General features: G+C 42.1%; 1 protein-coding gene across 1 annotated transcript in view; it reads left to right on the top strand.

Annotated features, from left to right (window-relative positions):
• The window catches only part of LOC143276502 (C-type mannose receptor 2-like), a 45,765-nt gene that overhangs the window by 18,003 nt on the left and 12,762 nt on the right, over positions 1–15,000 (top strand). The window contains exons 3-7 of the mRNA XM_076581040.1: positions 2,478–2,632; positions 4,303–4,436; positions 7,359–7,414; positions 9,568–9,684; positions 14,206–14,333. Of these exons, the coding sequence (XP_076437155.1) occupies positions 2,478–2,632; positions 4,303–4,436; positions 7,359–7,414; positions 9,568–9,684; positions 14,206–14,333 (590 nt within the window). The remainder of the gene's footprint in view (positions 1–2,477; positions 2,633–4,302; positions 4,437–7,358; positions 7,415–9,567; positions 9,685–14,205; positions 14,334–15,000) is intronic.

Genomic DNA, 15,000 nt, shown 5'->3' with positions numbered 1-15,000 from the left:
AGTAAAGCAGTCTGTTTCTATTTTTGGATCGGTTGTTGTCGTGTCTGCTGCATGGATAATGGGCTTGGTGTTAGTAATGCTGCATATACTTGAGCTGGCTTTTTTTTTTAAATAAAAAAAACGCTTAATAAGATTAATGATAATGATAATAATAATGATGATAATGATACTACTACTGTTACTACTACTACTGATGATGATGATGATGATGATGATAACAATAATAATGATTATAAAACTGATGATACTGCTAATGATGATGATGATACTAACAAATGATGATAATGTCAATTAATTGATCAATCAATTAATAATAACAATTAATGATGATGATGATGATGATGATGATGATGATGATGATGATAACGATGATGATGATGATGATGATGATAACGAAGATGATGATGATGATGATGATAACGAAGATGATGATGATGATGATGATGATGTGGTGTCTCCTCTTGTGAATGGCCAAATAGAAGCCATGGGTAGCGATGTTTGGCCTGATGGCAGGGCGAGCCCGGAAATGACTGTGCATTTCCCCAATTCCTCGAACTCTACGAGGGAAAATAAGCCTAATTTGTCTCCCTGATTTATTGAAACTGGTGAGGATTTAAAAAAAAAACAACTTTATTATTATTATTATTATTATTATTATTATTATTATTATTAATTATTATTATTATTATTATTATTATTATTATTATTATTGAGCCTGCCTCCTCTTTTCTGCAGCGTGTTGGAACAGGATGGCACGAAACGAGGAACATTACTAACGAGGCAGTGCGGCTGTTTATTCTATGTCTCTTTTTCTTCACTTTCTTCATCTCTTCTTCCGATTTTCTCTCTCTCCCTATGACACTATACTTTTTTTTTTTTGGTTGTGATTTATAGGTGGGGTGTTTTTTTTGGCGCTCAGGAAATGGAAATCGCCACTTGGCATTTTTGGAGTGTATATGTGTATTAATTTTCTTGTATATTTTGCTGTGCATTGTATGGTATGTGACTATTTTCATGTGATTAAAAAAAACAAACTTTGTTGAATTGTGTAGTCATTGCGTTAGTCCATTTCACATACTTACTTTAGATTTATTTGCTAGGATATTATTGTGGCTGTTCCCAGATTTCTTTTTAATGTACTCTTGTTTTTACAAGTTTAACTTTTTTCTTTTAATGCGGTTTTGTTTCGGTACTTTGTTGGGTGACACTTTTTTCAGCCCTGATATCGTCGCGTCTTGGCAGACGGCTGGGGTTTATATTGAAGCCATTACGGTGGGAAATCATTTACAGCTTAGTCTTTTGTGAAGGATTATGACTTTCAAACTAGGAGACAAAATGCACTAACACTTAGTGCTGCAGCCTTGGGGGCCAGCTGGCCTTTTGGGGGAACCATTCCAACGCCGATTGTCCTAAAACCCTCGTGGCCGAGAGAGTGGGGTTGTAACTTGGGCAAGAAACTCTCCACTACAATCGAAGTCTAGCCCAGATAGTCGGGACAGCAGTTACCACCTCCTCTGCTGTTCTAAAGGTCATAGGCGAACACGACTGACTATCACTCAGTTTCAGTTTCAGTAGCTCAAGGAGGCGTCACTGCGTTCGGACAAATCCATATACGCTTCAGCATAGTGAAGTGAAAGCCAAGCTGAACGGAACTTAATCTCTCTCCCACCCCCCCGTCCCCCCATACCTCCACCCATGCCAGCTTTTTTTCATGACAACACTGACGACTTCAGAGATAATGATGTGGTGATGATGTTGTTTGTTTGTTTGTTTATGTGTGTGTGTGTGTGTGTGTGTGTGTGTGTGTGTGTGTGTGTGTGTGTGTGTGTGTGTGTGTGTGCGTGCGTGTGCGTGCGTGCGTGCGTGTGTGTGTGTGTGTGTGTATTTTAATATTCATTTACTTCTTTTTTTCTTCTTTTTTCTTTCTCAAGGCCTGACTAAGCGCGTTGGGTAGCCCTGCTGGTCTGGTATCTGCTTAGCAGATGTGGGGTAGCGTATGTGGATTTGTCCAAACGCAGTGACGCCTCCTTCTTGAACTACTGATACTGATACTGCGTGTTTGTATTTTGTATTTCTTTTTATCACAACAGATTTCTCTGTGTGAAATTCGGGCTGCTCTTTTCAGGGAGAGCGTGTCGCTATACTACATCGCCACCCATTTTGTTTTATTGTATTTTTTCCTGCGTGCAGTTTTATTTGTTTTTTCCTATAAAAGAAGATTTTTCTACAGAATTTTGCCAGGAACAATCCTTTTGTTGCCGTGGGTTCTTTTACGTGCGCTAAGTGCATGCTGCACACGGGACCTCGGTTTATCGTCTCATCCGATGACTAGCGTCCAGACCACCACTCAAGGTCTAGTGGAAGGGGAGAAAATATCGGCGGCTGAGCCGAGATTCGAACCAGCGCACTCAGATTCTCTCGCTTCCTTGGCGAACGCGTTACCTCCAGGCCATCACTCCACATGTGTTTGCCGGCAGAACTTCCTGAGGAAGACGTGGGAGGGTGTGCCCGGCGCGATTCCCAACAGCGACATGTACTGGACGGCCCTCAACAACCTGCCCATGAACGAGGGGGCCTCCACCGACCCCGACTGGATCTGGGGCAACGATGAGTTCCCCCTGAAGACTGTCGTGTGAGTGGCTGCATGGCATGGGTGCTGCTTCTGACCCACCACGTGTTGTATTGTGTCGTTACCCCCCGAAAGCGGAGTATGGCTGACTACATGACGGGGTTATAAAAAAAACAACAACAGTCATACATGTAAAAGTCCACATACGAGTGAACGTGGGAGGTGCAGCCCACGAAGGAAGAATAAGAAAAAGAAAAGTAATGTGTTGTGTCGTGTTGGGTTTTGTGCCGTGTTTTGTTGTGCTGTGATGTGTTGTATTGTATTGTACTGTATGATAATTACGGTGTGGTATTGTCTTGTATTGTGTCGTATTGTATTGTATTTTGTTGTGTTGTATTATCCTGTGCTGTGTTGTATTGTACTGTAGTACATTGTATTGTATTACATTGTATTGTACTGTACTGTGTTGTGTTGCATGTTTAGAGATGGAATGGTATCGTGCTGTCTTATCAGAGAGCTGGTAAATGTTTACTATAGGCTATGGGGTAGACGAAAACCCCAAGGTGATGGAGGCAGGAGACAGGAATGTCTCTATGTCTCGCCGAGGATGTTCTGCACTTATATATGAAATAATGATAATCATGTGGAATCGGCTTATTGATTTTTGACTCACTTGTGTAAACAAAGTGAGTCTATGTTTTAACCCGGTTTTCGGTTGTCTGTGTGTGTGTGTGTGTGTGTGTGTGTGTCTGTGTGTCCGTGGTAAACTTTAACATTGACATTTTCTCTGCAAATACTTTGTCAGTTGACACCAAATTAGGCATAAAAATAGGAAAATTTCAGTTCTTTCCAGTCATCTTGTTTAAAACAATATTGCACCTCTGGGATGGGGGGAAAAAAAAGGAAGCCTAATTATATGCAAACTGCATTTAATGTTATGTTTATATTTTTTGTATTCTCTAAACTTGGCACTTTGATCTGATATTCTGACCCAACAACAGGAACAGTCATTATTATCATTTTTTGTTCAAACAGGAACTTCTTTTGCTAAGCATGGAAGTTTTATTTATTTTGCAAACGTTTTGGTGCAGCTAGTAAAAAAAGGGAAATTACTCTGTAATTAATGCTAGGGGACTTAATTTGCTTTAAACTGATCTTTCTCATCTTAAACATTACATATTGAAATTATACTCAATACATAAAAAGCTTGGATTTAAAAAACAAGTGTATCACAAGTGAGTGTTGAAGGCCCTGCCTCTCTTGTTCTATATATTTTAGTAGGTAGATGGAAGGAGGGGAGGCTAGTTAGATCCGTACTGTTATAACCTCTTGAAAGATTGGTCAGGGGAAATAAGTACCAATGCCGTTCTTGTTGGCTATAACACAGAGCTTAAAGCAGTTTGTTTTCATTTCTTTTTTTTTTTCTTTTTTTTTTGTTGCTTCTTTCTTTTATCTCCCACTTCCACTCTCTCTACACCCATTTCTAGAAGAAAACAAACAAGATACCTGTGATTCTATATTTCAATAGACAAGCCGGTCTGCGTTTCTTTCTGTTTCTTGCACCTGTAATTTTGTTCTCTCCAGATATTTATTATTGTTTTTAATAACACCCCATTCTATGGCATCTGCCGTCGTAGACAGTCACATTCCTTCCTTCCTTTCTTCCTCCTCCTCCTTTCTCCCACCTCCCACCCATATGAATTGTGTCCCCTGTCTGTGTGCCGGTGTGGCAGGCAGGACCACTGGGACCAGGAGCCAGACCAGACGGGCTACAAGACATGTGCCTTGATCAACGTGCAGGGCGCTTTCTCCATGGCCGAGTGCACTGACCGAAAGGCCTACATTTGCCAGTACAAGCTGGCCCTGCGTGAGTGGGGTGGGGGTGGAGTTGGGGGTGGGGGTAGGGGTAGGGCGTCCGGGGCACGTTTAGGGGCGGGGGGGGGGGGGGAGGTGTGTGGGAGAATGGAAAGGCAGGGGTGGTGGTGGGGGATGGTGAAGGGGCAGGGGGAGAGGGGTAGATGTGTGATGGGCAGGAGGATGAAAGGGCAGGAGGATGAAAGGGGGCAAGGCAGTGTGGGGATGGGGGGCGGGGGAAATAGAGGGATACATAGGGAACGAGAGAAACTTTTTCTCTCAGCAGCAGTGCAGTGTCTCTCCTGGTGTGTGGCCTCCTGGTGACCTAACATCGATGGTTCCCTGAGGTCTGCCGACGCCGACTACTGTGACGGGCGAATCTGGGTGTTGCCGTGTAAGTGGGGGGGACTCGATATGAGCAGCATGGGAGTAATACCACTGAAACGGTGCAGATGACGGAGAAGCAACAAAAAACAAAAAACAAAAACAAAAAACACAAAAGAAAACAAAACAAAACAAAACAAAAAAAATCTCAATATGGTGGGGGCGGGAGGAAGCGGGGTGTGGGGTGTGGACAGGGGTGTACATCGGCGTCGGATATCGGACATACACCGTTGAAAAGATGGAGAATGTTCGATTAATTCATTACTGAAGAGGGCAAAATGTCCCATTACTTTTTTTTGTTTCATCGGTGAGGTGGTTGTCTCACACGTGTCATTGTTAGCTCGGACATTAATTGTGACCAACGTGGGAGACAAGGTGACCCTCCCCAAACTACCTATTCCATTGGAAAAAAAGGGTCTGCATCAGCAAAACCTCGTGTTCGTTTCAGCCAACGTCTTTGCTTTTGGTTGAACAAGACTCCATTTTCAAGACTTCATTTTCATTTTACGTCCAATGAAGTGTCTTTCCCGTACATGAGTTCTTTTTAATCAAACACATTGGTGTTGATTGATCACACTTTTTTTTTTTAATCAAAGCTGATTAACAACTTCAGACGACCTGGAAAAAACAACACCAAGCAGTGGGATGACCGACTGGTTTCAGTGTCCCATTCAGCTCGGTGAGAAGAGGACAACCATCTTTGGGTCAGCAGGGCAAGTGGAGTGATGGCCTAGAGGTAACGCGTCCGCCTAGGAAGCGAGAGAATCTGAGCGCGCTGGTTCGAATCACGGCCCAGCCGCCGATATTTTCTCCCCCTCCACTAGCCTTTGATTGGTGGTCTGGACGCTAGCTATTCGGATGAGACGATAAACCGAGGTCCCATGTGTAACATGCACTTAGCGCACGTAAAAGAACCCACAGCAACAAAAGGGTTGTTCCTGGCAAAATTCTGTAGAAAAATCCACCTCGATAGGAAAAACAAATAAAACTGCACGCTGGGGAAAAAAAAAAAAGAGTGGCGCTCTCAGTGTAGCGACGCGCTCCCCCTGTGGAGAGCAGCCCGAATTTCACACAGAGAAATCTGTTGTGACATAAAGAGAAATACAATACAATTTTGTCTGACTGTTGTCCAGATGGATGTACAGCCATTGGGAGGGGGACGGATTGTGAAAAGAGAAGGAGAAACTGAGCTGGTGACAAGGACAGGAGGATAATGGCGGGGGTGTGTGTGTGTGTGTGTGTGTGTGTGTGTGTGTGTCAGACTGAGACTGAGATTAATTCATTCATTTAAGTCCACAGTCCCACATGAACAAAGGGCAATAACACATTTTGTAATTGTCATAGTGTTCATGCAATTGATTTCACAGCTTGATAAAGACATAAACTCAGACAACACTGCCTTTCTGAGCTTAAAAGCTCTATATAGGTACCATGCAAGGTTTTGAATGGGGGTGGGGGTGGGGTGGGGGGTGAGGGTGACAGAGAAAGATCGAGAGAAGAAAGTACAGATGGGATTAGGAGGGGGAGGAAAGTGATAAAGAAAAGGGGAGTTTATAATGATTAACTATTGCCGGGCTCATGTTATTATCTTCCACCCAAGCCTTAAACGCACTGCAGACAGCAAGAACAATAAGAACGACAATAAGTTGGGTTTTTTTAATGACAATAAAGCTTACAGCAAGGTTTTTTTTATGACAATAAAGCTTACAGCAAGGTTTTTTTTTATGACAATAAAGCTTACAGCAAGGTTTTTTTTTATGACAATAAAGCTTACAGCAAGGTTTTTTTTTATGACAATAAAGCTTACAGCAAGGTTTTTTTATGACAATAAAGCTTACAGCAAGTTTTTTTTTATGACAATAAGGCTTACAGCAAGTTTTTTGTTTTTAATGACAATAAGCTTACAGCAAGTTTTTTTTTATGACAATAAGCTTACAGCAAGTTTTTGTTTTTAATGACAATAAGCTTACAGCAAGTTTTTTTTATGACAATAAGCTTACAGCAAGTTTTTGTTTATGACAATAAAGCTTACAGCAAGGTTTTTTTTATGACAATAAAGCTTACAGCAAGTTTTTTTTATGACAATAAAGCTTACAGCAAGGTTTTTTTTTATGACAATAAAGCTTACAGCAAGGTTTTTTTTATGACAATAAAGCTTACAGCAAGTTTTTTTTTATGACAATAAAGCTTACAGCAAGTTTTTTTTTATGACAATAAGCTTACAGCAAGTTTTTTTTTATGACAATAAAGCTTACAGCAAGTTTTTTTTATGACAATAAAGCAAGTTTTTTTATGACAATAAAGCTTACAGCAAGTTTTTTTTTATGACGATAAAGCTTACAGCAAGTTTTTTTTTATGACAATAAAGCTTACAGCAAGAACAAAAAGACATCAAAACAAAGGTGAAAATGACCGGCCTTACTGGTGGTATAACTGACTGTCATGCAGTGATAACAGTGATTAGGAATGTTGACAGTAACACTAAATCAACGACAAATGGTGACAGGAGGGAAAATGTGTAAAATGTTCATTTTGTTTGTCCCCAATGCAGACGAAGCCTGCCCGATGGATTGGAGCATAGGGTATTCACGTCAGTACTGTTACAAGGTGAGTCAGTTTTACGTCAAGTTCGAAAGAGGTGAGTGGAACATGTAGGTCAACAAACTAAGGATATAATAAACAAACGGTGAGCCAAAAACCTTGTGTGTGTGTGTGTGTGTGTGTGTGTGTGTGTGTGTGTGTGTGTGAGCGTGCGCACTTGCATGTGCGCGTGCGCACGCGCATAATCATTTTGTAAGAGGGACACATGTTATGTGTCTATTACTTTTCTGTATTCAAAGTGTATTCCCATTGTGATATGTTTTGTGCGCGTGCTCACCCGGAAAGGTTCTGTGAAGCGACTGAACTTTTACTTTCGTCTTCAGGTCTGTTTCATTTCTTTTTTTTTTTCTATTTTTCTTTTTTTCAATCCACTTTTGTGTCTTGTATGTTTTACACGCCTGGTAAGATTTTGATGGAACAGTCAGTCAATACCAAAATTATATCCGAGTTAGTGTATATGAAGATTAATTTATACTTGTGTATGTTTTTGTTTTTTTTTTTTTTCTTTTTAATTTTTTTTTTTTTTTTGGGGGGGGGGGGGAGGTTGAGAATAGAATGGGGGGATAGTACATAACAAGATACGAACATAATCGAAAATCATACACAAACACAGATACAGTTTAAATTAGGATACATACAAGTGCATATTATCAATATAACAAAAGAGACAAGCCCTTCAAGACTCACTTGTGATACACTTAAAAAAAAAAAAAATCCAAGCTTTTTATGTATTGAGTATAATTTCAAAATGTAATGTTTAAGATGAGAAAGGTCAGTTTAAAGCAAATTAAGTCCCCTAGCATTAGTTACAGAGTAATTTCCCTTCTTTACTATCTGCACCAAAACGTTTGCAAAATAAATAAAACTTCCATGCTTAGCAAAAGAAGTTCCTGTTGAACAAAAAATGATAATAATGACTGCTCTTGTTGTTGGGTCAGAATATCAAATCAAAGTACCAAAATTGGAGACTACGAAAAATATAAATATAACAGTAAATGCAGTTTGCATATAATTAGGCTTCATTTTTTATTTTTTTGTGCCCATCCCAGAGGTGCAATATTGTTTTAAACAAGATGACTGGAAAGAACTGAGTTTTTCCTATTTCTATGCCTAATTTGGTGTCAACTGACAAAGTATTTGCAGAGAAAATGTCAATGTTAAAGTTTACCACGGACACACAGACACACACACACACACACACACACACACACACAGACACACACACATACACACACACAGACACACACACATACACACACACACACACACACACAGACAACCAAACACCGGGTTAAAACATAGACTCACTTTGTTTACACAAGTGAGTCAGAAACTTGTGCATACTCACACATGCACACACTGCACACACACACACACACACACACACACACACACACACACACACACACACACACACACACACACACACACACACACACACACACACACACACACACACACACACACACAGACAACTAAACACCGGGTTAAAACATAGACTCACTTTGTTTACACAAGTGAGTCAGAAACTTGTGCATACTCACACATGCACACACTGCACACACACACACACACACACACACACATACACACACACACACACACACACACACACGCGCGCGCGCGCGCGCGCGCGCACACACACACACACATAACACACACACACACACACACACGCGCGCGCGCGCACACACGTTTTAACAGAAGCTGCATATTACAAATGAATGGGGCTGATGACTAGATCTTCAGGTAGATGGTTGTTGATGATTGTTGATTGCACAATTCTATTAACATACTGGATTTGTTCGAGAGACAGGGCATTGACTGCTTTGGGGGAAAAGCTATTGGCGAAACGATTGGTTCTCGTCCTTATACTTCTGTACCGTCGACCAGAGGGGAACATCTCGAAAATCCCTAAAGCTGGATGTGATTCGTCCTGGCTGATTGATTTTGCTTTTTTGAGTAGCCGGTTATAATATATGTCTTCTGGAGAAGGTAGATCAGCCCCGGGTAATCTTGGTGGCAGTTTTTACGATGTTAGTGTGTGAAAGTATCAATGAAAAAGAAAAAAGAAAGAAAAAAAAAAGCAAAAAAAAAAGCAACGACATAACCATAAAAAGATATATCAAAAGATCCACAAAGAAAACTGGTTGGTACAGGTGAGTAATGTCACGAACTGGTCGGCACGGCTGTCCTGGACTCAGGCCCGCAAGATGTGTGAGGGGAACCCCAACAACAAGACCAAGCTGCTCACCGTCACCTCCATGGACATGCAGGTGGGTCTCCTTCAGCTGGCGCTGGCTTTGTGTGGACCCTGCTTGTCCTGCGCTTTTCGTCTGACATAATGATACATTGAAACATCTGACACACGCATAATTGCTTAATTCTGCTTCAAGCGGTTTCCACCGACGAACACTCGCTCACCACTGACCGCCTTGGTTTTGGGAAATATCCACCACAAAAGCACGGATTTTGTTGTTGTTGTTTGTTTGTTTTGTTTTTGTTTTTGTTTTCTCTCCACAATTAAATCTTTCAAGTATAATCTTGAAATATATTTGTTGAAACAGTATTTTAAACTACAGACCCTTTTCTTCACAGACTACCTTATGTGTGGGGACGTGGTGTGGAGGGTGGGGGTTGGAGCGTGACGGGTGGCGGGGGATGGAGCGTGACGGGTGGCGGGGATGGAGCGTGACGGGTGGCGGGGGTTGGAGCGGGAGCGTGACGGGTGGCGGGGGATGGAGCGTGACGGGTGGCGGGGGTTTAAGGGGCAGGAAGGCGATAGGGGGAGAGATGTGTAGGTTTTGAAAGATGTTACGTTGTTTAAAAAAAAAAATAGTGAGTTTGTATATTTTCATCGTATTCCTATGTTTTATCTATACCCCATGTATTGTTAAATGCGCATATAGAGTGTAAGCGTTACATAAATGGACATTGTTTTATCACTTTAAGGAGCAAACGTTACTGCTCTTGTTGATCACTTGTTGAACATTTCTGGCCTCTCAGAGTTTCATGCTCCGAGGCGTACTAAAGTGTTTAGTTTTCATCAATATGTTCTGTTCAGTACTACACATTATTCTGAAAAGAATGCTGTGTGTATGGGCTTTTCTCTGCATTGGCATGCACATGCCACATCAGTAGTAGAGAATATGAACAGAGTGGGCACTTTCCTTCGGGGAATGTTTCTGTGGTTGCTCACAGTTTCTCAGTACTTTTCAGTTACCTGGGGGTTCCATGCTCATGGGGGGCGCTCAGCGGAATTCAGCTGAAGTTTTGCACCTTGTCTTACATGTTTAAAGTTCACCGCGTTTCTTTTTGTGTATTATGTACCTGTGGTGTCATGGGGTGGAATGCCAGACTCCTGAAGACGTGGGGGTCGGGGGTGGGGTGGGGGTGGGGAGCGAGGGGTACAGGGGAACTGAGGGTAGGTGAAGTCAGGGGACACAGCAGTGATACTGGGTGGTGCTCAAGTTGTGAAGCAAGGGGCCTAAGGATTGGCACTTTAGTATATCTTTATCTATATATGTCTGTCTATCATCTATTGATAAATGTATAGTTATATAATAACTATAGATATCTATCTTATATATATATGTCTAGATATATGTGTCTATCTATTCATCTATAGATAAATATAGTATTATATAAAAATCAAATATATATATATATATCTATATATCTTATGTATACTATAGATAGATGGATAGATATAGCGGTATTACATATATATATATATATATATATATATATATATATATATATATATATATATATATATATGTGGACATAGCACAGATTGTAGGATAGTCAAGTCCGACTATGACCATCAGAACAGCAGTGGGCGCTGTCCCGACTATTTTGGTTAGAATTTGATTAAAGTGGAGAGTGCCTCTCTCGGCTAAGAGGGTTTTCAGGACTGTCTGCTTTGGGGACGGTCCCAGAAGTCCAACCAGCCCCCCAAGGCAGCGGCATAAAGAGCCAGTGCAATCTTGCCTCTCACTTTGAGAGCATTAGTCCTTCGCAAAAGTACGAAGCTGTAGATGAATTCCCACTGCAGTAGCGAACTCATAGATGATACTGTTCTCACTTTGCGGTTGGACCTACTGTAAGGTTATGCCAGTCTCTGATGCATGCGAGCGAGCCAGGCCAGGCCATGACCAGAGGTTTCAGCACTCATCAGAGGTGGATTCTTTTTGCCCGCGTTCCTTCCCAGCCCTTACCTCCACCCTCTCCTCCCATCGTTGAAGGAATCTGTGTGGTGGGGATGCCAGTGGCAGGAGATGACCAGGAGCTCTCACTCTCTCTCTTTCTCTCTCTCTCTCTCTCTCTCTCTCAATAACCTGCGGCAAAAACATCTGAACTCTGAAGGTCAATCGTATGTTCACTTGATGAAGAATGGTTCTGTTTACAGTATTCGTAAACTATGCATTTATATATTTAATGCCCTGAAGATACGACAGGAATTCTGTGACAACAATGATGACAGTTAGAATTAATTTACTATGCACGAGAAGCACTTTTGTTCTACAGGTTAAGTTAGTACGTATTTTACATTTTGTTGTGGCTGAGTGATCACCATATTGTGTACTTTTGACCTCTTTCTAGGGGCCGGAGGCCTGGAGATTAAAGTTTTGTTCTTGTTGTTCTCTCTCTCTCGGGTTTTGTTGTTGTTTTTCCCTTGGTGTGTGTGTGTGTGTGTGTGTGTGTGTGTGTGTGAGTGTGTGTGTGTGTGTGTGTGTGTGTGTGTGTGTGTGTGTGTGTTACTCGCTTCCGTTCCGTACAGATGTGAGCGATGTTGTGTCTCTCAGTTTGACGCTGTGTTATACTCGTACATTATACATGTATTAAGTATTCAGTATAACAACATTTATATGCGTACATGTTTGTGTGACTCTAAGAACAACGGCAGATGTTTAAGTCGGCCAAAGTGCTAATATCTTCACCGTTGGAAAATAAAGATTCATTCATTCAATTCTCTCTCTCTCTCTCTCTCTCTCTCTCTCTCTCTCTCTCTCTCTCTCTCTCTCTCTCAGTGTGTTTCGACTATACGAGTCTCTCGTTTCGACGGAAAAAGATGGACTTGTTAAATATTTGTTTGTTTGTTTGTTCGTGTGGGATTTTTGTGTTTGTGTATTTTATGACTCACTCTTGTTATTCATCCTGGTGTGTGTGAAAGATGTTGACAGATAATGTTTCACTGCTCCAAGGGGGCATGTGGAATAAACTCCTTGCCTTGCCTTGCCTTGCCTTGCCTTGCCGTGCCTTGCCTTGCCGTGCCTTGCCTTGCCTTGCCTTGCCTTGCCTTGCCGTGCCTTGCCTTGCCGTGCCTTGCCTTGCCTTGCCTTGCCGTGCCGTGCCTTGCCTTGCCGTGCCTTGCCTTGCCTTGCCTTGCCTTGCCTTGCCTTGCCTTGCCTTGCCTTGCCGTGCCGTGCCTTGCCTTGCCGTGCCGTGCCTTGCCTTGCCGTGCCTTGCCTTGCCTTGCCTTGCCGTGCCTTGCCTTGCCGTGCCTTGCCTTGCCTTGCCGTGCCGTGCCTTGCCTTGCCTTGCCTGCCTTGCCTTGCCTTGCCTTGCCTTGCCTTACCGTGCCTTGCCTTGCCTTGCCTTGCCTTGCTTGCCTTGCTTTGCCTTGCCTTGCCTTGCCGTGCCGTGCCGTGCCTTGCCTTGCCTTGCCTTGCCTTGCCTTGCCTTACCGTGCCTTGCCTTGCCTTGCCTTGCCTTGCCTTGCCGTGCCGTGCCTTGCCTTGCCTTGCCTTGCCTTGCCTTGCCTTGCCTTGCCTTGCCTTGCCTTGCCTTACCGTGCCTTGCCTTGCCTTGCCTTGCCTTGCCTTACTGTGCCTTGCCTTGCCTTGCCTTGCCTTGCCTTCAGAGTAAAGTGTGTGTATTCTTGAAGCGGGGGTGGGAGGTTTGGGGGGTGGGGTGGGGTAGCAGGAGTTGGAAGACAGGGATTCGTTTTTGCGCATTGCTTTCTTGCTGCTTAATATAAAGGAAAGCACAAGGCATGGGCAGAGTGTACTTGACATGCTCATTATTTTCTCATTGCCTTACAGAGGTAGCATTTCTCATTGCTTTACGGAGGTAGCATTTCTCATTGCTTTACAGAGGTAGCATTTCTCATTGCTTTACGGAGGTAGCATTTCTCATTGCTTTACGGAGGTAGCATTTCTCATTGCCTTACAGAGGTAGCATTTCTCATTGCTTTACGGAGGTAGCACATGACAAATGAATCACTTGTGTGTCAGTTCCTTGTAAGGTTTGGCTTTAAATCATCCCAAGCTGCCAGAACTTAAAACAAGAATCTTCCAAAACATTCCAATTTTTTTAATAATTTTTTTTATAGAATCAAACCATCAGAAACAGGACCAATTTTTGGAGAAAAATTGATGATTGTTTTATCCCTCTTCTTCCTCCCCCACCTCTCTCTCTCCCTCCCTCTCTCTCTCCCTCCCTCTCTCTCTCTCTCTCTCTCTCTTTCTTTCTCTCTTGTTTTTAATCTTTTAGAGCTTTAGATCCTCCTGAAACTACACAAAACAAAAACAACAGCAACTTTTTGGAGGGAGGAAATCGCCCTTCTATCACGCTTTTTGTGATTATGTATTATTTTTTGTCACTTGGTTTCACTTTTAATGTTCCACAAAATAAAACAAAACAAAGACGACTGTACTGTTTTGAGAAAAAAAAAGACAGAAAAAAGCACACACACAAAAAAACAACAACAAAAAACAAAACAAACAACAAAAACAAAACAAAACAAAACAAAAACTAATTCATGATGTTTTGTTTTTATTATATCTCGCCAGAACTTTCTGGTGGGGATCCTGGGGCAAGTTGCCAACAGACGTATGGGGTTTTGGACCGGACTGAACTACCAAGGCGGAAAGTTCCTGTGGGCGGGCAATGAAGGCTCACCGTATTCTGCCTTCGAGGGGTAGGTGTACTTGTCTTTTCTTGAGTTGATTCTTATTGTACTAGTTTGTCTTGTGTGTGTTAACTAAGTGGGTCTGTGTACTGAAGCTAACGTGTGTGTGTGTGTGTGTGTGTGTGTGTGTGTGTGTGTGTGTGTGTGTGTGGTAAGCTTTAACCAGTCTTCTCTGCAAATACTTTGCCTAAAGTATACCAAAACTGGTTTCAACAAGAAACCGAAAGGATTCTATCCACTCGTACCAGCCTAAAAACTGGAAGTCTTCAGAATTTTTTTTTTTATAATTTTTTTTTTATCGTGACCGTTTATTTATTTCCTTTAGTCCAAGCGAATGAGTCTTTTCTTTGCAGGGTCTATTTGTAAACATTTACAGAATGTTATTCTTTCAGTAATGAAAGTGGTCTTTAAACCAGTCCGTTTATGAATATGATTTTTCTTTGTTGAAGCATATTATACCGGTCCTTGATCTCTCTCTCTCTCTCTCTCTCTCTCTCTCTCTCTCTCTCTCTCTCTCTCGTGTGTGTGTGTGTGTGTGTGTGTGTGCATGTACAAGTGTGCATGTCTGCATGCCTATATCCTAATCTACCATGTTTTCTTGTTTTTGTGTGTGCATGATTGCGTACATTTATACACGTGTGTGTGTGTGTGTGTGTGTGTGTGTGTGTGTGTGTGT

This window comes from Babylonia areolata, chromosome 2 (assembly GCF_041734735.1).
Source record: "Babylonia areolata isolate BAREFJ2019XMU chromosome 2, ASM4173473v1, whole genome shotgun sequence".
NCBI lineage: Eukaryota > Metazoa > Mollusca > Gastropoda > Neogastropoda > Buccinidae > Babylonia > Babylonia areolata.
The sequence above is the reverse complement of the archived record's forward strand: the minus strand, read 5'-3'. Positions and strand labels throughout refer to the sequence as shown.